Genomic DNA, 23,551 nt, shown 5'->3' on the forward strand with positions numbered 1-23,551 from the left:
AATGGACTAAATTTGTATATTTAAATTTACTTTCATACAGCATTTGGGATAAAATTGATAGAAAGCTGATTGTGTAGTAATAAGATAATACTGTCGACTAGAATGCAGATAATTGCTTCATTATAAAGGCCATAATCAGAGAAAATAACATATCAATGTTGTCAGTTCTGGGTTATCACATATTCTTCCACCTTCACATGCTCTTGTTTGGACTCAGTCTATTGATCAGATTATATAATTGCCTCGTGACAGCAATTTCTCATGCTGTTGAGAAATGAAAAAAATATCCTATCAAAGGTAAGCAACCTTTATGTTACACGACTGTATGATTGACTGCTGACAACTTTTTTCTCCCAATCTCCAATACATTTTACCCTCTTGTTATGGTTTTCAGTTAAGGAACCACAAGATACATTGAAAAGATTAAAAACCCTACCTATATTGACTAAGGGTTCTTGTATTGAATGATAATATAATGTAGAATATCCTGTAAAGGGGCATCAGTGGAGTATCAGTGATTTTCTGTGATTTCTTGTTCTTTTCCCTCAGATCCAAAAGTAGAAGCTGGCTTGCTTGAGTTCTTGCTTTTTGGTAGTTTGATATCTGCAGTGGACCCTGTGGCAGTAATAGCTGTCTTCGAGGAAGTCCATGTTAATGAAACACTGTTCATCATTGTTTTTGGAGAGTCGCTCCTTAATGACGCCATTACTGTTGTAAGTAAATGTTACCATATATTTTCATATTACAATTTGAAATTTTAGATAAGCTCACTCCACTGTACCATTGTTGGACACTTTGAATAGCTTCTGGACTCACATGCTTTCCATGAATGTGAATTCAAAGATAGGTTATAAATGTCCAAGCTGACTTTGCCAAACATATATCAACTTTATCTCACCATCTATAATATAAATGTCCTCCTGTTGTATTCCCTAGATTCCCAGTTTAATGCCAGGACATGCCCATTCTAATCTCGCTTTCAGACCAAATGAATGTCATACAGGCACACCTCACTACCATATGAATATACTTTAGATGGGATGGATTTGCCAGCTATCTCGGGGCTGCAAGCATCTTCTGCCGTGTGAGAGCACAGTTCACAGCCATGTTTCTGACTTGCAAATTGTCCAGGATTCAAGCCGAACCCTGCCCTGACCTGGGGTGGGGCCTGTATTCAATAGAATGAAGTTCCTGCCTTTTTGGTCACCTCTTTCTCCTTCCCTTTACACACACCAAGATCCTATCTCTTGTCATCGCCCCACTTCAGTTTGTCTCTCCCCTCTCGAGTTTGCTGCCCTACTCCAACCCTTCTGCATTCCTCAATCTTTCTATGTTCCTGTTCCTTTCCCAGGGCCACATTTTCTTAGATAAGCCCACGGCTTCTCTCTGTGCCCATTTGACATCATCCAAAAGACTTATTAAGGCGCTCATCAGACTCAACTGCCCCAATTTCCTTGCTCACATCGCCTCCTACTTAGCATGCCTGACAAAACTCCTTCTTGTCCATGTCACCTCTTTCCCTTCTGTAGATTCTGCCTGGATCAGTTATCACCACTCTTTCCACATTTCCTTTGAGGATATTTGTCAGGCTGTGGAAAAGGGTAAGTTCTATCCAGTGTGGATGTCCACATTGTGGATGATTGAACTGAACCTCATGGACTTCACAAACCTGTCTGATAAGTGATGAGATCTTCCACCTGAATGAAGCTTCCTAGCCAGGGTATCCTTGAACATACTATGCCGCAGTTGTGTTATCGCACATTCACAGTTTTTTCCTGCCACCTCCTATTTCTTCGAGAGCTTCACCTTTTGAGAGCTCCCCATTGACCACCCTTCTCACTCCATATTTCAAATTCACATTTCTTTTTGCCCATCCACAAAGCACAGCACATTTTCAGGGAGATGCCTTACAGCTCTCCTTCATGGAGCAACATCTCATCTTCACTAATTTATCTCACTCACTACATGTATGCCCATCATCACATCTGTCTATACAAATCCCACGTGGCTGCATTTATTCTACATCCCCACTATGCCCTGCTCTTTAAAGTACTTGTCCAGATGACTCAAATGTTTTACAGCATTGCAACATTATTCACACCCAAGTCATTAAACTATAACAGAGGACTCGGCACTCATGACTCGCATACCTTCAATTTGATCAAATAAAACTCAACTACCACCCTCTGCTGCTACCACCTCACCAACATTGCCCTTCACTCCAACAGGAACATGCTGGCTCTGAACTCTTCTTATCTCATTTTTAAAAGCCTCCTTCATGTCAGGCATCAGTTTACCTGCAAATGGCCTCTCCCATTCAACTTTAGCCTTGCCACAATGGTGGACTTTAACTTGAGGACCTGTCCGAAATATTTCCATGACTATATTGGAACAAATAAAATTGTGGCCACTGGTCGCAAAGTGCTCCCCCACTGACACACCAACCACTTGCCCAGTCTCATTCCCTTCTGCCCATCCAATATGTAGATGCCAACCTCAGTTTCTTGCTTTTTTGAAACTTGTAAATAAATTATAAAATCTCTTCAAATCGGTATTTAAAATCATTTTAAAATTGATAATGAAAGGTTAAATCCTTCCAGTTCTAAAAGCAGAAAGGTTACTGCTGTGACACATTTCCTATTCAGAGAGATTTAAAAGAAGCTAATCCCCTAATAAGTTGCACCTACCCCCAAACTTCAGGATGTTACATGGAGATTTTAAACACTGTGTGAGACATTGCGGATGGGTCTGATTGCAAAAATGCCCTCTAGTGGTGAAAAGTCGGAATATAAAGTAACTGAAAATTTCCAAAGGGGAATTTCTAGTCCGAATATTTGTTTCGTGGCTTTTATTTTTTTCCTTAAACCAGACTATAATAATGAGTTACTTGTGCTAACACATATATTGCTTAGTTTAAAAGCAGCTAATAGCCATGAAGGGTAGGCAATACCTGAGTTGTAGAATTTCAATTGGTACAGATTCGGACAAATTTATTTGATGTATATACAAGTATTATGTAGCTCATTAGATGACTCATTCAGAGCATTAAACTGCTCATCACCTAACAAAATCCCAAAAAAGAGAGAAGCTTTCAGCTTGATGTTTCTTTCACAAAGATTTCGTTTTTTTTAAAAATTGTTATTGAATGCTATCTGGAACACAGAAATCAACAGATATATCACAGGAGATAGACTATCGACTGACATCTATTATAAACCTACAGACTCCCACAACTTTCTAGACTACACTTCTTCCCACCCTGCTTCCCCCAAAGACTCTATCCCCTACTCCCAATTCCTCCGTCTACACCGCATTTGCACACAAGATGAGGTGTTCCATAGCAGGAGATCCAAGATGTCTTCATTCTTTAGGGAACGGGGGTTCCCCTCTCCCATCATAGATGAGGCCCTCAGACGCGTCTCTTCGGTACCTCACAGCTCCGCTCTTGCACCCCCTCCCCTTAGTGGCAACGGGGACAGAGTCCCACTCGTCCTCACCTTTCACCCCGTCAGCCGTCTCACACAACCCTTTGACATTTTCGCCACCTCCAACGGGATCCCACCACTAGCCACATTTTCCCATTTTCACTCCTTTCTGCCTTCCACAGAGACCGTTCCCTCTGCAACTCCCTGGTTAACTCATCCCTTCCCACCCAAACCAACCCCTCCCCAGGTACCTTCCCCTGCAACCGCAGGATATGCAATACTTGTTCCCATTCCCTCGACTGTCCAGGGACCCCGACAGTCCTTTCAGGTTATGCAGAGGTTCAGTTGCACCTCCTCCAACCTCATCTACTGTATCCGTTGTTCAAGGTGTGGACTCTTATACATCGGTGAGACAAAACGTAGACTGGGTGATCATTTTGCTGAACCCCTTCGCTCAGCCCGCCCGGACCTACCTGATGTCCTGGTTGCTAAACACTTTAATTCTCCTTCCCGTTCCCACACTGACCTCTCTCTCCTAGGTCTTCTTCATTGTCAGAGTGAGGCCAAACGCAAAGTTGAGGAACAGCTTCTCATATTTCGCTAGGGTGCGAAGAAAGGTCTCGACCCGAAACGTCACCTATTCCTTTTCTCAAGAGTTGCTGTCTGACCTGCTGTGTTACTCCAGCCTTTTGTGTCTATCTTTGGTTTAAACCAACATCTGTAGTTCCTTCCTACACTACTCAAGAGATAATATGTTTTCTTATCGTGCTTGAGGAGGGTGAATGACAATGAACACAATGGGATTTCTTCACATCTGGTGGAGAACTCCATTTGGAAGGTGTCAAAATTATATACACTATTAACTTTATTTCTTCATTGTAAATATAGAAGAGGAATTTGATATTTATTCAATCATTTTATATTTACAGGTGCTCTATAAAATGTTCAATTCTTTTGCGGCTATTGGCATAGAAAATATACAGGTGTTGGATTACATCAAGGGTTTAGGTAAGAAAATCTAGCCAACGCATGTGTGCTTATGTACAAAATAGTCAATTGGCTCTGTTGAAGATGGTGTTTCAAATTTACAATTACTCACACTTGCCATTTTTGAGGATGAGACAAAAGCAATCAGAAGGAAATTACTTCCCTGAAAGTTAGTAAGAAACGGTGATGGAGGAGGGACGGTGCGAGGGGAAGGGGGAAAGAATCAAAAGGACAGTCAGTAATCAACTTTTCCATATGCTTCTGACAGCCAAATCCCAAATCTGGGACCAGGTTGGAATCTGGAATTGAGATCTGTGATGGAACTAAAGATAACAAAATGGGAGGGATTACTATAAAGCACTTTATCCCATCATATTGGAAATTGGATGTGATGATGTTCGTATTGACATTCAAAATCTGTTTTTCAAAACCAAAATCTCTCTGACCGTACGTTATAACTACTATTTCTAGTAAAAATACAAACTGCCCATAATGACCAGTTGTCAAAACGTGGGCTTTAGCATTGCAAACATGTCTCCAAATGTATCTGGAGCATGACACAATGGCCAGGGTATCAACATGAAGTCCCATTGCACATTCTTGTATGCTAGTTTTAAAAATCATCCAAAAAGATACACCCTTTGACCATGTCAATCATTGTTTATATTCTACACGAAAAAAATGTCTTAGGTTACTATGAAATTAAGCATTTTTCTCACTGGACAAATAATGTTTGGGTTAATGATGAATTTACAGTGGAGAATACTGAGGGGACATTCTGAGATGGAGTCTTCTTGTAGGTCTCTAAGTTCCTGTTTGTTTTTTAGGTTCAATCTTTGTGGTGAGCTTGGGTGGAACTGCTGTGGGAATTATCTTTGCCTTTCTGCTGGCCCTCATCAGCCGTTTTACTAAGCGGGTCCGCATCATTGAGCCGCTCTTTGTGTTCCTGATTGTTTACCTGGCCCATCTCACAGCTGAAATGATTTCGCTCTCCTCCATCTTGGCGTAAGTTGATTTAGCCCGCATTTATTCACCATTAAACACGCCAGGATACACTGAACCCAGAGGAGTTAGTGAAGGGCACTTTGTTAGCATTAGAGAGTAGGATGTGGAATCTTCTCCTCAATACTGCATGAGAAAGGATGGAGTCCAAGCACAATGAGCTTTTGGCTCATTTGTAGCCCTTTTCACAGGAGATTCATCTCAGTTGTCTGTGGGCATAATGTGATAACAATCCTTACAGGGTTTACCTATTTCTAATTACCTATTTGATTACCTATTTCTAACTCCCATACACAGTAACAATATAGGTGGCAAAGAAAATTTACATTGAAAATATACTGATATTTCTTTGATAAATGTCTTGTGAACCGGAACCTCCTGCATTCTCTTTCGTATCTATTGTTAGTTTTCTTATACTTTTCAAAGAAATCGTGTGAGATCATCCATTATGGAGCAAAGATCGACAAGTTACATTTCTAGCCCATTTTAAAAACAAGTGGCAGGAGGGGTGAAGAAGGATTTGTGTGACACAGTGGATAAATTGGTTAAGCATAGTAATCAGGTACAAACAAGAGTCATAGGGATTAGTGGATTGTTGATCTTCATGTCAAGGGGTATAGATACCACAAAGGAGGAAATCATATTTCAGGTGTAGGATCCGAAGTTATAGTGTACCTTTAAATGGCTATTGTACAGCATGGTAACAACCACCTTGATTTTGGGCTTGTTGCTGCAGATTTCAATGGTACAAAGGCTTTGGGTGCTATTGTATCTGTCTTCCTTTGACAAGCTCCTCAACCTGATAGTGGATGGGGTGGGGGTGGTAGTCCAGCAGTCAGAGACCCATTTGGGCCTGAGCTTGGTTAGGATGTTTTTGGCCATTTGAAGGCAGGCTAGTGCTCAGAGTGTAAGGGAGGGGTACTCTTCATCCACATGCATGATTGGAACTGGGGAGGTGGGAGGTGCCAATGTGGCAAGATTGCTTCAACCATTGGAGGAGAATCAGGAAGAGGGAGAATGAGGTTTGGAAGTTGGGTTCCATTAGCAGGTTCAAGGGTGGGAGCAATTTGAAAGTGAGATTGTTTAAGAAGGAACTGCAGATGCTGGAAAATCGAAGGTACACAAATCTGAAGAAGGGTTTTGGCCCGAAACGTTGCCTATTTCCTTCGCTCCGTAGATGCTGCTGCACCCGCTGAGTTTCTCCAGCATTTTTGTGTACCTTTGAAAGTGAGATTGTTGGCACTAGATTAGTGGAGAGTTAGTCCCAAATATATAAGATAAACAATACAACGTACCTGCTAGTAACGGATAAAAAAAATTGTTATCCCTGAAAGATCAACAACATTTTCTCCTGGGAACATTGTGGATTAATTTGTCTTGAACATTTTTTAAGTGGTATTTTCCATGGGGAGCAAAGTCATTTGATGTACAATTGATGTGAAAAATCTAAGACATGCAAAGCAAGTCATGCTGAAAAGGGCTTAGTTAGATTTCCATAGTGATACGAAGTGACCTGGAAATGGCTGTCATTATTCTACTCTCCAAGATACATTCACTTTTGCAAGGTAAATTAAACATTGCTGCTCAACTGAATTTCTAAGCACCAGAGATTTGGACCTCTTCTGTAATGATGTGTCCAGTTGCAGGTGTGTTGGGAAGCGTTGGGCACATCAATTGTTCTTGTCTCCGTGATTCACCAAAACAATCAGTCTGAAGAAGGGTCTCAACTCAAAACGTCACTCATTCATGTTCGCCAAGAGTTTAATTTAGTTTAGAGATACAGCGCGGAAACAGGCCCTCCGAGTTCACGCCGACCAATAATCCATGGACATTAACACAAAGTTACACACACTCGGGACAATTTTACACTTATACCAAGCCAATTAACCTACAAACCTGTATGTCTTCGGAGGGTGGGAGGAAACCGAAGATCTCGGAGAAAACCCATGCAGGTCAAGGGGAGAACGTACAAACTCCGTACAGACAGCACCCGTAGTCAGGTCTGAACCTGGATCTCTGACGCAGTAAGGCAGCAACTCTACCGCTATGCCACCCGAGGAGTTGCTGCCTGACTTGCTGAGTTACTCCAGCAATTTGATGCGGGGTTTGGTTGGATAAATTAGGAGGATGGTTTAAACACGGAGACAAGGATAATTGATGTATTCAAGACTGAGATTAGTGGAGTTTGGTTAAGTGAGGTTATTGAAGAACCAGGACTGAAGTGGGTAATGGGAATTAAGATGCAGACCAAATCTAATATAATTGTTTCAGGAGCTAATCCTACATTCATTCCTTTTTAGCAGTCAGTGCTAGAAACACTCAGCAGATCAGAGAGCATCTCTGGTGAGAGCAATAAAACCAATATTTCAACTGATGACCTGTCATTTGATGGACTAGTGAAGAGAGATGTTAATTTGTTTATCTCATTTTGGAAGCTGACTAACTTTGGAATGTTTCTGACCTTTTTTCTGTTTAAAAATCAGACCTCCAGCATTTTCATTTTTGTATAAGTAAAAGAACTATTTTGAATTGGGAAAATACATTGAAATACATTAATCGCCGTATTAAGAAACTCAACAATAACTATCTGCAGACCAAATACTTGTCTGTACTGCCAGATCAATTAGGATTTAACACATGATGGGACAAGATTATACCTGTACATTTAAGGAGCGACCTCATGCTCTGTATCCAATTATCTTTCTATGACATCGGTGAATTTGGAAGTTAGTTAAAATAATGTTATTGCTTGAATCTGAATTGAATTAGATTGAACTGATATCTGACATTATTCTAAAAAGAAAATCAATCAAAAATTTAAATTAAATCAGATTGTCGAAGATCAATATCTAAGCATTTTTTAATATCCATATTTAGAGTCACTTTCTGCGGTCTGTGTTGCAAAAAGTACGTGGAAGCTAACATTTCGCAGAAGTCACGCACAACTGTCAAATATACAATGAAGACATTAGCCAGCAGCTCAGAAACAATTATCTTCATGCTGTTGGGAATCTCTGCTGTGGACACATCGAAATGGACCTGGGACACGGGCTTAGTTCTCTTCACACTTCTCTTCACATTTGTCTTCAGGGCAATAGGCAAGTACTCTTGTTTCCTAAATACAGTTAGAGCACTAAATACAGTAAATGTAATGGGCCAGAAAATATCCCAAATATAGCCCTGAAGATCTGCTCTCCAGAATTAGCTGTGCTTCTGGTCAAACTATTCGAGTACTGTTACAACAGTAGCATCTACCTGACAATGTTAAAAAAAAAGAAGCCATTATTCACAAAAGCATGGCATGCCTAATGAAGCTTAAATATTACAGCATTTTAAATCTTCGAAATAAAGATGATTGCTAATATGCGCACAATAAATAGAAGCATTTATGATCTTGAAATTATGAATTTTATAACTCGCCATTGGATGATTCATATTGGGGTTTTTTTACTTTAAAAATGTTTATTGTGAGCAATTTTTACATCCACAGGAGTAATCCTGCAAAGCTGGGTAGTAAATCATTTCCGACTTGTCCCTTTGGACAGAATTGACCAGGTTGTTATGACATATGGAGGCTTACGAGGCGCAGTGGCATACGCACTGGTCATACTGCTCAATGGCCAGGTTATCAAGGCAAAGGACTACTTTGTTGCAACGACAATCACTGTTATATTTTTCACAGTGATAATTCAGGTATGTGTGTTTGGTTGCATGCTTCATATTGGTGAAGAACTCAATATTCTTCAAGAACCCCCCTTCAGTTTCTTGCAACATTTTAATGTTTGCATTGGCATGCAGTGTTTTATTAGAATTTACACCCCCTTTTGTCCTCATCTTGTTTTCATTAATTTGTGGAATTAATTGGTCAATAACATGTTGGCACTAACTTCTGAGCTAAATTCAATTGAAAGTATAAGTTAACCCAATCTGATCTTCAAAGAATTCGACATTTAGTAATATTTTAACTGATGTTGGAAATGCAATGATCAAAATCCTATTAATTAGGTCTTTATACTTCACACAAGCCTTCCCCATCCTTCTTCATCTATTATCATCAACGTGTCCCCGTATGGCTCCCCCTCTTTATGTGTTCATCTATATTCTGTGCCATTTTGCTTTTAGTTTAGTTTAGAGATAGAGCATAGAAACAAGACCTTCGGCCCACCAAGTCCAGGCCAACCCTCAATCACACTAGTTCGATGTTATCCCACTTTCTCATCTACTCCTTGAACAAGTTATAGAGGCCAATTAACGTTCAAATCCAAACATCTTTGGAGTGTGGGAGGAAACTTTAGCACCGGGAGGAAACACATGCAGTCGTCAAGGAGAACCTTCAAACTCCACACCAACAGCACCCGAGGTCAGGATCAAACCCAGGTCTCTGGCGCCATGAGGCAATGGTTCTACCAGCTGTGCCATTGAGCTGCCCTTGATTAGTTACTGTTTTATACATATTTGTCCATTCCAACGTCAAAGCATCACCTCTATAAATTTGAAGACTTTGTTAAAATCACATCACATCAGATGAGTGCCCTGGCCTACTCATCCTTCCTCGACTGATATAACATATTCAGTTCAGCAATCTAAATTATCTCAATGCTTTCTCAGGATCAAGAGCCTTTAAGGAACCAGCATTAAAAGGGGTCATTGTAGCATTACATATGGAGAGATTCATTACTGCTGATGCTTGCAAAGCCTGACACAAACCCTTATCCTTCTTGTTGCTGTGCGATGTTGTGGCAGGAAACTGGTGCAGATCCTTGCTCTCCTCTGATGCTTTTGCAGCCTTGAGGATACATGCCTCTGAGGGCTGGTGTTGGGGAGGATGACCTTGCCACGCTGAGATGAGGCAAAAGGCTGCAACGGAGCCAGCACAGTGCATGTTGCCATTGCTAGGGACTAGCAGCACTTGCTCCATGTATTGGCACTTTGTCTGCATCCCATGGTCCCTCATCATCTCCTGTCGGATGTGATGGAAGGGGCTCACCATTGAGCTTGTTTCCACAGAGATGGACCTCTAGTTTGGGTGGTCTTGTAGTTTCTTTAGTTCATTCTGGGAAGAGACACTTCTCAACAAATGGACATTTGATTTCATTACCATGGAGCAATTATCCTACATATTTAACCAGATAGTCTTGTCAAAACATCAAAGACAAACAGAACACGCTTAATGCAATGTGGCAGAAAGTATATATTTGATATGTTCCTGGCTTCTGACTCTTGTGCTATTAATGATTACCGAACACAATTTTTCTAGTTACATGCTCCAAATGTCTGTGTCTTTGATGAATAAAGAAAAACAGGTCTGTTGGATATTACAGTTAAGTACGTTAATTGGATGACGGAGAGGAGAGATAAAGAGGCAGCTGTTTGTGAGTTTACTGTTCTGCCACCCTGTACAAGATTAACCTTCGTTGAATGTGAAGCTTATAACATTAAAACGTCATTTGTCCCAGCTTTGTTCTAACAAGTAGTCAGGTGTCTGCTGCCTATTCCAGGACGTATCATGTTGCCGTTATATAAATGAGTCATCAGAATGACTCGGTTGAAACTAATAGAGCTGTTCTCTGCTTGTCACAACTCGTGATGGCACTGAATACCATTGAGATTCTGAATCTCCTCCTGCTCCCACCCATCTGAGGATTGAAATGTCACCTTGCTGATGTGGCCATTTGATGAAGTATTTGAGCAGGAGGCAATGACTGTACACCCATATAAAGCACCAAATGTAGCAATCATCTTCAAGTATCCATATGTGTAGTTTTCTGGGTGTCATAGAGCCGTAGTGTCATACAGCGTGGAAACAGGAATCACAACCACACCTGACCAACATGGCCCATCTACACTAGTCCCACCTGCCTGTGTTTGGCAGATACCCCTCAAAACCTATCCTATCCATGTGCCTGTCTAAATGTTTCTTAAATGTTGTGACAGCTTCTGCCTCCCTGCAGCTCATTCCATACACCCACCCCCTTTTGTGTAAAAAAAGTTGGCCCTCAGTTTCCTATTCAATCTTTCCCCCCTCACCTTAAAACTGTGTAAAAAAAGTTGGCCCTCAGTTTCCTATTCAATCTTTCCCCCCTCGCCTTAAAACTGTCCTCTAGTTCTTGCTTCCCTTACTCTGGGTTAAAAAAAATGGTAAAAAAACAGCATTTTATCTATTCCTCTCATCATCTTATACACCTCTATAAGATCACCCCTCATCCTCCTACGCCCCAACGAAGTCCTGGCAAAATCCTTGTAAATCTTCTGTGCACCACTTTCCTATAACAGGGTGACCAAACAGTAATACTCTAACCGAACACAATACTCTAAATGTGGCCTCGCCAATATCGTACAACTGTGACATGACCTGCCAACTTCTGTACTTAAGTTAGGTTAGGAAAAATTATCTAATTGCTTACTTTGTCTTTTTGTCACTTTACCAGCCCTCAGCTTCTGAATCTAGTTATAAAGCCCCTATTTAGTTTTGGATGAAACCATTTAACTGACCATTGACTAGTAATTAATACAATACAATACAATTACACATACAATACAATTCAATTTATTGTCATTTGGACCCCTTGAGGTCCAAACGAAATGCCGTTTCTGCAGCCATACATTACAAACAAATAGACCCAAGACACAACATAATTTACATAAACATCCATCACATTGCTGTGATGGAAGGCCAAAAAATGACATCAATGCATCATTTATTAATTGGGTGAATTGAAACCCTGATTTTACTTTTGATTTTTGCTTATGTAATCAAGCATGTTACTTCATTATACAGATCTGAAGCAATGATCATTCTCTATTACTAGTAATATGAGATATACTCCTTCTCAAATCAGTGGCCCTTGTTCATATTGTATTAAAATCAGATATATAACGTCACATCCACATTTGTCCCTGATGAGTTTCCTTATTTTGCAGTTAATTGAACAATACACGTCACTCACACAAAGTACCAACTAACAAAATTATACATAAGATACTTTTGCATATTAATCATTAATATTCAGTAGCTAACTATTAAAATGTAGAGGATAGGTTTGATTTGGGTGTTAAATAACTTGGATATGCGACAATTAGGGGTCAACAGCAGGCATCCAATGAGCTACCATGGTTTCCTCAATCAATCTCACACAATTACACCACCCTCTGCTTAATTATTATGATCAAATCTGTGCATAGACCAACTACTTTTATTCTAACACCTCTCTATTTTCAGGGGTTGACGATCAAACCTCTTATTAAGTGGCTGAAGGTAAAGCGCCGTGATCATCACAAGCCAACATTGAATGAAGAGTTACACGAACGTGTAGGTATTCAGAACTGCTCAATTTGTTATCCATTAGTTTAACATTAACTTTTTTTGCTTACACTCTTGTTAGCCATTGATCTTAATGTCCTACCGCTGTAAGTCCCACAGATACTGGCTCACAACCCACCAACCGCCATAGCATGCATGTGGATACTCATTCTTTTAATGAGTATCTGCTTGCTATGAATGTTTCACAGGGAACAGACGTGATCAGTTATCCAGAGGATACATCCATTGAACATTTTCCTGATCTCTCTTTGTAATTGCCCTAACGAGCGTATGATAGCTTTCAAAGACAGACATGAGAACCTCCCTTTGAAGGATCTCAATTGATTACCTGAAGTTTTAATATAAGATACTACTTACAGAAATTGTGGTCTATTAAGTGACAACTTTAACATTGATCACCAACATCGTGGGGCTGAGTTATGAATGTAAGAATCTATGAAAGGAGATAAGAGTTATTCATGGCCAAAAGGATCAAAAGCCATGAGAACAAGAGAATAGAAGAATATAATGCAATATAGCAGAGATTTGTCCTATTACAGTTCTGATTATATTAGTTCTGTAATGGCCATTCATTGCTAGACACATGTACAGTGACTAGTCTCAGATAAATTGTGTCATAATAGTTAATCGCTTCAAGTATTCCCTTTAAACCTCGTTCATTTATACCCACACATTTCTATTTTCCACCATTATGATTAATACCTGTGCTGAACAGTGTGGAATATGGAACACTATCAATATGGAACATACTTCACATACATTTACGTGTTAATGTTTAATACGTCGACATTATTAATGGGGTTATTGACAGTTACAACTTGTTTCTGAGGGTAGCAGTTGGATACTGCTCGTACAGTATTTCTCCGTCTTCTTTGGTCAGTCATGAAGGATTGATCGCGATTTCTGGTCATTTATTCCGTGGCAGCTTGTCAAGCTTGGAAATCTAATGCCTCTTTTTATTTCTTATTTTCAAAGGCTTTTGACCATATTCTGGCAGCTGTAGAAGACGTTGTAGGTCACCATGGTTACCATTATTGGAGAGACAAGTGAGTAACAAGCTAAATTTGCATTAATTTCCATTCAGACAGTGCAAGTAAAGAAGATTAGCTGTATGAAACCTTTTTCTTATAAATGGTAATTTATGATAAGCTATTCTTTCATGAAAGTCTCTTGTAATTCTGTAATGTAAGGGAAATACATTGCCTTTGATTCAATTCTTTCACCATAACGTCACTATTTCTCTGCTATTGGATCTCTTTACAATGACTAGTTGCTGTTTTACCAGCTTTGAAAGTGTTTGTAACTCAAAATAGTTATTAATTTCTATTTCCAGTTTGCCAAATAAAAGAAAAGTATTAATGACTGTCAGAATGGTACAACTGAATGTTTGTTGATTAAATGGCTAATACCTTGGGAAAAAATACTTGTTTATTATAAGAAACTATTAAAAGATTGGTATATTTTAACAGAAAACGTATTTATTGAAAGTAAAGGCATTTGTGCTCAATCAAGTAGAGGGAAAACATGCTTTTTATATAATTTGTACAATTTCTTAATGAATTTCCCATTGAATTTGCCAACATGAAGAAACTATTTAACCATCTGGGCCTGATTCAGAATTCCGTCAGATTATTTAAAATCAAATGATTAAATTTAAATAGTAATCTGGAAATTGGATCATCAATAGCAGCAAAAATATATGTTACTGCAATCTAGTCCATCTTATTCCTCACTCTGCTATTAGTATCAACTGAGGGACGAACCATGGTCCAGTAAGGCATCAAGAAGAGCATGCCACAGGAAGTATGAAGCATAACTTAAGATATAATGCCAACTGGCTAAACAGCAAATCCCCTAACATTCAATCAAAAGTTGTAAATGATCACATACCTAGCAGATGTACAAACATATTCTGCAATGTCTGGTTGTGGATGGAGGTGAACAATTATATAGATAGTGGAAGTGGAAGCTCGAGGAATATTATTAATATTAGTGTGTCCCACAATGTTGCCAAAAGAAAGACTGATGTATTTGCAACCAGATTGATTTTAAAAATGGTAAATGAATGATCCATCTTGACTTCCTTTTGCAATCCCCACCATTAAGAAACCAGTGTTTAGCTAATTCAATTCACTCTACATGATATGATGAAATGGTGCAATGATTTAATACAACCAAGCCTGAGCAAACTCTTGTTTGTCACATGAAAGACCTATGCTCCATTATTGTTACTACATTAAAATCTTCTTAGCAATGTGGAAAATCACGAAGGTATGTCCTAGTCACACGACAAAAGCAATACAGCTAATCACTGTTCAATCGGTCTGCTCCCCCACATTAGAAACTGTTGGAAGGTGCCAACAACAATGCTATATGGTGGCATTAACTATCCAATGACTTACTCACTTGTGCCCAATCTGGGATTTACCAAGGCCAGTTGGCTTCATTACCTCCTCACAGCCTTGGCCCAAATAGAGGCCATAGAACATAGAAGGGCGGTATGGTGACGCAGCGGTAGAGTTGCTGCCTTGCAGAACCGGAGACCCAGCCTCATTCCTGACTATGGGTGCTATCTGTAGAGAGTTTGTACGTTCTCCCCGTGACCACGTGGGTTTCTCCGCGGTGCTAGGTTTCTCCCCACACTCCAAAGATGTACAGGTTTGTAGGTTATTCGGCTTAGTAAAATTGTAAATTGTCCCTGGTGTGTGCAGGATAGTGTTATTGCGAGGGGGAGGGAGGTAGTTATGAATATCACAATATCTGAATTATCTTTAAATACATGATAGTGTATAGTACGTAGTGGAAATGCATTTAGGTTCATTAAAGCTTAATATGAGCTTACATTTCAAATTGCAATCAGGATAGTATATTCCCCAATGTAGGTTCTTGGCTTGCTCAATTCCTATCAATCTTAATTAGGGGATTGCAAATCCCTAAGCTTAAATAAATTTGTCTTCATATTGTCTGATGTTATTAAATTATATTAGGGGTTTACATTACATGTTCTCATAAACACTCAGGACTAATATAAACAAAATAGAATTAGATGAAGTGGAATTGAATCATCTCCTTTGTAGTCCTCCTGTATGTTCAGCTGATTGGCTTCAAGGGAGGCCAATCCAACATCTCCACTGCTAAATAATGAAGGTCTTCTGAAAAAGAGTAAAGTGCATTTATGAAATTAAATTGAACAAAAACAAAACAAGAATCAAATTGATAGGACATGTACAAAAAACAAACTGCTGGAGGAATACAGCAGGTCAAGCAGCCTCCTTGGAGAGAAATAGACAAACGCGTTTTGAGTCAGGACCCTTATTCAGATAGGGTATCCTGCTATTTTATCTGTACTTTAGACGTTAGTTTATCTTAAACTTTAGAGATACAGTGTGGAAACAGGCCCTTCATCCCATCGAGGCCCAGCAATCACCCCACACACTGTCACTATCCTACACCCACTAGGGGCAATTTACAGAAGCCAATTAACCTACAAACCTGTACATCTTTGGAATGTGGGAGGAAACTGGAGCACCCGGAGAAAACCCACGTGGTCACAGGGAAAACGTACAAACTGGGTACAGACAGCACCCGTGGTCAGGATCGAACCTGGGACTGGAGCTGCAAGGCAGCAACTCTACCGCTGCACCAGTGTGCCGCCCTCATTGTAGACTGATTGTAAAGTCATCCAACCTGGAAACAGGCCCTAAAGTCCATGCCACCATCAAGGCACACATTTACTCAGTCTGAATAAGGGTCCTGACCCAATATGTCGTCTGTCCACTTCCCTCCACAGATGTCTGATCAAGATTCCACCCTCTGCAGTTTCTTGTTCAGCTGCCGTTCAGCTTAAAGATCTCACTGGATGCTTGATACGTTCAAATCTTGTATTCTGTACCGTGATTTACAGTTCCCATTCCTGTTACTTCTTGACTGTTTTCTTATACTAATTCAGATATTAAATCATTTTAAAAATGCTCAACCTTATTAGCGAGCAGAGTTTCAGATTTGCCAGTGCAGGCACTGCAGAAGAAACAACTGCTCCATAATCATTTTCTATCTGTCAATTAATCAGCTCAACTAAGATATACAGTAGATGAGTCCAAACATCTGTTTACTATTATAAAGGTACACGTATGATTATTAATAATAAACTATTCAATGCTGTGGTTCAGTGTTTCAGTGATTCTGCAGCAGTTCATGGCTACATGAGTGTACTATCTTAGAGCAGAAGATGGCGCTGAAAGGCTTCTTAACATTCTGTTGGTCTTGCCTGCACACCTCTATTGAAGGACCCTACCCCTAATTGATTTTAATCAGCTTTACTTCATCATAAATGGTTGTTTTACTTTACGTTACATATATTTGCTAATTAAAATATAGATCAAATGCATTTTTGTGCCTTTATGTTTCATTTGCATGGCCAGCCTAATATTTCTCTAAATTATTTAACGGAATTTGGATGTTCCCAGTCACTAAACAGATGTAACCCTGTAGATTTAAGGGCAATTGGCTCGTGTGAAGTGTTTGGGTAACAGGACCAATATAAGCTGCTAGTTTCTTCAGGTCTGGTGAAAGACTGTGGTTGTAAAATATGAACACAATTATATTTCAATATGGTGAAACTTTATGATGTATAAATGGTTCAACTAGTGCCGAATCGCATAAGTGGGCTTGGTGTGAAAATAAATTCAGAGAGATGGCAGTGTATGATGTAATCTCAATAGAATTTGTCATTTTTAAATGTCATAACTTTTCTTGCCAATTTACCATAAATGGATTTGTATACTCGGGACGTCAGCTCCAGAGACCATCTCAATTTTTAGAAACAAATATATGTATTTACAAGTAGACATTGAGAACAAATAATTATCTGCATAAATATGGTGCTCGGCTTCCACATCCTTTGTGACAAGTGGCTTCGTGTAAATCCGTACCTTTATAAATTTCCAAACTGATCCAGCTTGTATGCTTCAATACATTCAATGGAAATAGTTTGTTACTAATGCCTTTTCCATTAGCCCATAGGACACAAGAGCGGAATTAGGGTATTCAGACCATCGAGTTTACTCCACCATTCAATCATGGCTGACCTATTTTTCCCTCTCAAACCCATTCTACTGCCTTCTCTCTGTAACCCTTGACACCCGTACTAATCAAGAATCTATCAATCTCTGCTTTAAAAATACCCAATGACTTGTCCTCCACAGCCGTCTGTAGTAATGGAAGCGGTGTGGACAGACAGAAACTGGGTGGGTAGAGGGACCATTGGGTTGTGGAGTGCTGATGTGGATCATGAGATGCTATTCATCAACATTTGTTGCCCAACCTTAACTGCCCTTGAGAGGATGGTGTTGAATCATCTTTTTGAAATACTTTAGTTCTTCTGGTGTGATATTCTTTACTTTGTAACAGTGAAAACACTTCAAAAAACAGTAAAGGGCAGTAAAGTACTTTGGATGTTCTTTGGTCACAGTGGCATTCGATAAGTGTAAAATCAATTGTGTGAAATAGTGTCCAGACTGTGGGAATGGGCAATATCTCTTTAAATACCACAGGGCTGTGAGACTGTGGATTGAAGTACCCATCTTGTTCACAAGGCGAGCTCTTGTCAGCTCTTTCCATATACAAGAGAGCTTCAGTGTTCGATGTTTGGCATGGGGCGCCCTCAGATTATGTATGTGTGTTGTCTTGCATCACACCATGTGCAGGATCACAAAAATCGGAGCCTTAATGCTCCAAGCTTTTTGTTTACTTTCCACTCCATTAGGAATTTTTTCCTAAACTGAAGGTAAGAAAATATTGTAAATATGCTTACAAGATGTGTGTTGAGCTTAAGCCACAGTGGTTATAGATTTTGCCACATGTAGTTTGTAGATGAATAGACACAAATAAAGAAAGCATTGGCTCTGTAAAGAAACTGATTTTCCAGCAAATGTCTCTGCTCTCACCATCTTGCATAATGGAGTGAGCAACTACGAGGGGTCGGGGGGGTGGGCATAAGGGGGGGGGGGGGGGGGGGGGGGTGATGTGGACTACAAGCCACAAACTGACAGCTGAAAGAGATGCTTCCATCGTTTGACATAGTCAGTAAAACTCTCTTTTTACACCACTACGAGTTCAAATTTGCAACTGACTTATAATGTTATTAAACTTTTAATTGCTGTGATATAAACATAACATTACCAATACCATCCCCATGCAGAGATTCCTCAGTGTCTTATGAAACAAATAGAAATTAATGGGGAAGGAAAATCAAAAGGGAGCCTTCTAAGTTCAATTACTTTAACAATATCTAGAAGAAATGCAATTCTAAAACTACTTCCTGTTGCTTGCAAATAAAGATTTAGAATTTAGCTTCAGCCACTCTGACTGCTTCTTATCTTAGTTTAGAGATGTATAGAAAGAGACCCCTTGGCCCACTGAAGCCACACTGACCATCGCTCGCCTGTTAACACTAGTTCGATGTTATCTCACTGCTCTCTGCACACGAGGGGCAATTTTACAGAGGCCAATTAACCTATAAACCCGCGCGACTTTGCGATATAGAAGGAAACCGGAGCACCTGGGGGAAACCCATGTGGCCACGGGGAGAACGTATAAACTCCACACAGACAGCACCTGAGGTCCGGATCAAAACCAGGTCTCTGGTGTTGAGGCAGCCGCTCTGCCAGCAGCACCACTTTGGTAGAATAGGCTCAGTCCTTTCAATGTGTGTCAGAGAGAGGAAGAACGGACGTCAGGGCAACCTGAAAGTTGGTTTGGAGCTGCTTGGCTTCCAGAAAACATGTAAAGTATGCGGTAGCCCTAACCTGTGGCTTTAATAACCCAGGCTCCTACTGGTCTCTATTTTCCTCCCTCCAAGTCTGTAGTCCATATCACAAAGCATGATTTTCTTGTTCAAGCTTCCTTTTATTTGAGTGACGACTGCATTTATTATTCTTGCAGGTGGGAACACTTTGACAAGAAGTACCTCAGACAGATGCTGATGCGGAAGTCAGCCTACAGGAACAAGGATGACATTTGGGACGTTTACCACAAGTTGAATGTCCGTGACGCCTTCAACTATGCTGACCAGGTGCAGATTTATTTTTTAAGAAAAGTACATTAATGTTCCTGATAGATACAAACAACACATCTGCTGGGAGTTAGTTAACAAGTTTGGCCCAGAGCACTTTGAGGTGAGAGCAAAGTTACACAAATAATGATAGATTCAGAAATAGATCATTTGGCCCAAATGTTCTTTTATGCTCAATAAGACCTTTTGTGCACCCTTCATTTTCTCCCTAATGTGCTTATCTCAGCCATTCATCAATATGTTAGTGCTATTTGACCCCAGACATTCCATGCCCAAAGGAGTTCCACAAGCTAATCATTCTCTGGATAAAGAACAAGCAGCATCAGTTTGCAGAATACCTGTGGTTTCTTAACAGCAGCCAGAAAATGCAGGTCAGTAGCTTGTTCTTTAAATGGGGCTGCAACCAGGTAATATTCACAGGAACATTTTATCAGTAACTCTTTAGACTTTACTTTAGACTTTAGAAATACAACATGGAAACAGGCCCTTCGGCCCACTGGGTCTGTGCCAACTGGTGATCCCCATGCACTAGCACCATCCTACACATTAGCTACAATTTACAATTTTACCAAAACCAATTAACCTGCAATCCTGTACATCTTTGGATTGTGGGAGATAACTGGAACACTCGGAGAAAACCCATGTGGTCACAGGGAGAATGTGCAAACTCCTCACAGACAGCACCCACAGTTTGGATCGAATCCGGGTCGCTGATGCAATAAGGCAGCAACTTTACCGCTGCACTACTGTGTCGAAACTCCTCAGCAAACAAACATGCACCAAAACCTGGACAGCATTCAGGTGTGGTGTGGCAGTAAGATGCTTGCCTCACCACTGCATCACCAAATCCACCCAGCCTAAAGACCGAAACTTCGACCTGAAACATCACCTATCCATGTTCTCCAAAGATGCTACCTGACCTGCTATGTGACACCAGAACTTTGTGTCCTTTATATTCTAAAAATGGACCAAACTCTAAACTGTATTCACAGTACATTATTGCCATCTACTCTAACTTGTCCCCTCGTGAACCCTGCCTGACAGATTCTGTCACCTGCTGCCCTTTTGCAAGAGGGAAAATGGTGAGGTGTTTTCTCCATGCAGACTTCATGTTTCTCATTTGATTCATCAAAGGCAAGCACTGAGCCAGTGGGGCAAGTATTGAGCCAGTGGCACTGGGTGTCTAGAGACATGAGATATTTAATCTGGACATATATTCACCATGATGGAAAGAGTTGCCTTCATATTATTCACCAAGAATGGTGGGGTTATTGGTGCACAACCAAGTAGAGGGCCAGGAAACAGCTCTTTGGTTAATCTGGCAACCCCAGCTAAGGCAGAATACACAGCTCATTATGCTCCTCCACGGATCTCTTCATCAAATACCTGGCTAGATCCTTCAAAGAGTAGCTCATTTACACCGATTTGGCAGCATCCATTGTGAAGTGGACACATTGGCCACCTCTGCCTCCCCAGAATAGACTGTTTGAATAAATAAATTAGATTAAATGACGGATCCACCCGCATGAAAGGTGCATAGTTGTTTTTCTGATCCCATGAAATCAATGTTCCTTATCCATCTTCAGTTTCCTTTACTAATAAGGCGGGGTTGATAGGTGATGATTAGATATTGTTCAGTTCCATTAGTAACTCCTCAACAAACAAAGCAGCCCGTGTGCCTGCATGCAGCGAAACCAGGCCAACATTCAGGTGTGGCGTGGCAGTAAGGTGTATGATTTTTGTGGGTAAGGTAGAGACTATCTCCACTGAGAATGTCTCACCATGGAACCATAAGCAGACCACCAAATCCACCCAGCCTAATCGTTCTAAAACTCACCGTTGACAAGACGCTAAACTGCTTAATTCACATAAATATTGCAACAACAGAAGGTCATTTATTTCCTGACTCGCAGAGCCTTTTCACTTTTTACAAGACCCTAGTGAAGTGTGTGATGAAATGTTCTGCAGCAGCATGGATGAGTGCAGTTCTGACAGTCCAGAAGCTTAATACCATGCTTGATTGGCATCCCATCCACTCCAAACTTTCTAAATCACTGTAATGTGTACCATCTGCAAGGTGCAAGCTTGCAAACGGTTTGTGTGCCCCAGAATATTAAAGCCAATTAACCCAGTAAAAGAGTAGATTTTGTCGATCACGTCTTGGACTCTAGAGGGAGATGTTCATTACTAAATACGACCACCAGCTTTTGTTCGGCTCCCTTGCTAATAAACTTTGGTGCTGTCATCAATCCAGCATTTCAAATATAGCAAATAAAAAAAATCTTTGATATATTAAAAGGGTGGAATTGGTCAAATCTGCTATGAATTTATTACCTACTTTATACTGGAAAAGCTTTGAGCAGGAAAAAAAGTTTTTCTTTTGATCTCTTTCATATGCAATTTAGTAATAATCTCAGTGAAGAGATCAGTTCATATATTGGAAAGAACACATTATTAAGAAGTGGAGACACAATATGCCAATTGAAAGCAAATTTCCACGCATAAAATGATCCAAGAGTGGAATATTAAGTAGGTGACCTTAATATATTTGCAGGGGTCACATATGGTCTTTGAGGAATATAAAGCAAGGAAGAAAGAACTTAAGTAAGAAAAGCCAAAAGAGGCCACAAAATGACTTTGGCGACCTAGATTAAAGAAAATCCCAAGGTTTTTTATACCTATATTTAAAACAAGAGGATTACCAGGGAGAAAGAAAGATTGAAGATAGATACAAAATGCTGGAGTAACTCAGTGAGTCCTATTCCTTTTCTCCAGAGATGGTGTCAGGCAGCATCTCTGGAGAAAAGGAACAAAAAAGTCCTATTCCTTTTCTCAGAGATGCTGTCTGACACCAGTTTTCTGCATCTATCTTCAGTGTAATCCAGCATCTGCAGTTTCCTCCTTCACGAGAATTAAGATCGTTTGTTTCCCTAGTTGAGGAATTTAGAACCTATGGTCCCAATCTCAGAATAAGAGATAGGCTGTTGGAACCTTTGAAATTCTGTGCTCTGGTGGGCTATGGAAACTCAGTTGTTAACAGAAGTTAATACATTTCTGGATGTTAAGGGAATCGATACTTAAGGGATCCACTCCCGACACACTAGGGACAATTTTTTTACAGAGGCCAATTAACCTACAAACCTGCATGTCTTTGGGATGTGGGAGGAAACCGGAGCTCCCAGAAGAAACCCACTGGGAGAACATACAAATCTCTTACAGACAGCAGCTAAGGTCAGGAACGGACCTTGGTCTCTGGCGCTGTGCGGCAGCTACTCCATATCAGCTGCACCACTGTACCACCCTATTTATCAAATATTTATAATTCAAACAACACTGCCAAACCTGATTACCTTCTTATGACGAAGTTGATGATATGGAGAGGTTTGTATGCACAAATCAGCAGCTGTGTTTCGTGCATTATAATAGTAATATCAAAATCACTTTGTTGGTTGGAAAGGGCATTAGGATATGTTGAGGTCTATGTTAATTCTTTCTGTGCGATGAATGAAACCCAGGAGTGTAACAATAGTGCCCCGGTGAGCTGGAGCTGATTGCCATTTCTTCTGCATGCACGCTTGTCTACACTAATGATACACCAAGCAAGCATGGAGAGTAAGGCTAGGTGCAAGCTATTAAAACTACTTTATATCCTAGTGAGATGAATGGACCGAACAGCCATGATGCCTAGACAAATTCTGTACTTACTATATTATCCTTGTTGTGTAAGAAGGTATCATTTGGCTT

At 40.2% G+C, this 23,551-nt stretch overlaps 1 protein-coding gene across 2 annotated transcripts in view; it reads left to right on the forward strand.

The window, feature by feature from the left end:
- Nucleotides 1–23,551, forward strand: part of slc9a5 (solute carrier family 9 member A5) — a 116,400-nt gene that overhangs the window by 65,255 nt on the left and 27,594 nt on the right. For both annotated transcript variants that reach the window (XM_033036218.1, XM_033036219.1), the window contains exons 3-10: nt 550–713; nt 4,355–4,433; nt 5,240–5,417; nt 8,292–8,512; nt 8,905–9,107; nt 12,634–12,723; nt 13,711–13,781; nt 19,678–19,807. In XM_033036218.1, coding sequence (XP_032892109.1) covers nt 550–713; nt 4,355–4,433; nt 5,240–5,417; nt 8,292–8,512; nt 8,905–9,107; nt 12,634–12,723; nt 13,711–13,781; nt 19,678–19,807 — 1,136 coding nt within the window. The remainder of the gene's footprint in view (nt 1–549; nt 714–4,354; nt 4,434–5,239; nt 5,418–8,291; nt 8,513–8,904; nt 9,108–12,633; nt 12,724–13,710; nt 13,782–19,677; nt 19,808–23,551) is intronic.

This window comes from Amblyraja radiata, chromosome 17 (assembly GCF_010909765.2).
Source record: "Amblyraja radiata isolate CabotCenter1 chromosome 17, sAmbRad1.1.pri, whole genome shotgun sequence".
Classification (NCBI taxonomy): domain Eukaryota; kingdom Metazoa; phylum Chordata; class Chondrichthyes; order Rajiformes; family Rajidae; genus Amblyraja; species Amblyraja radiata.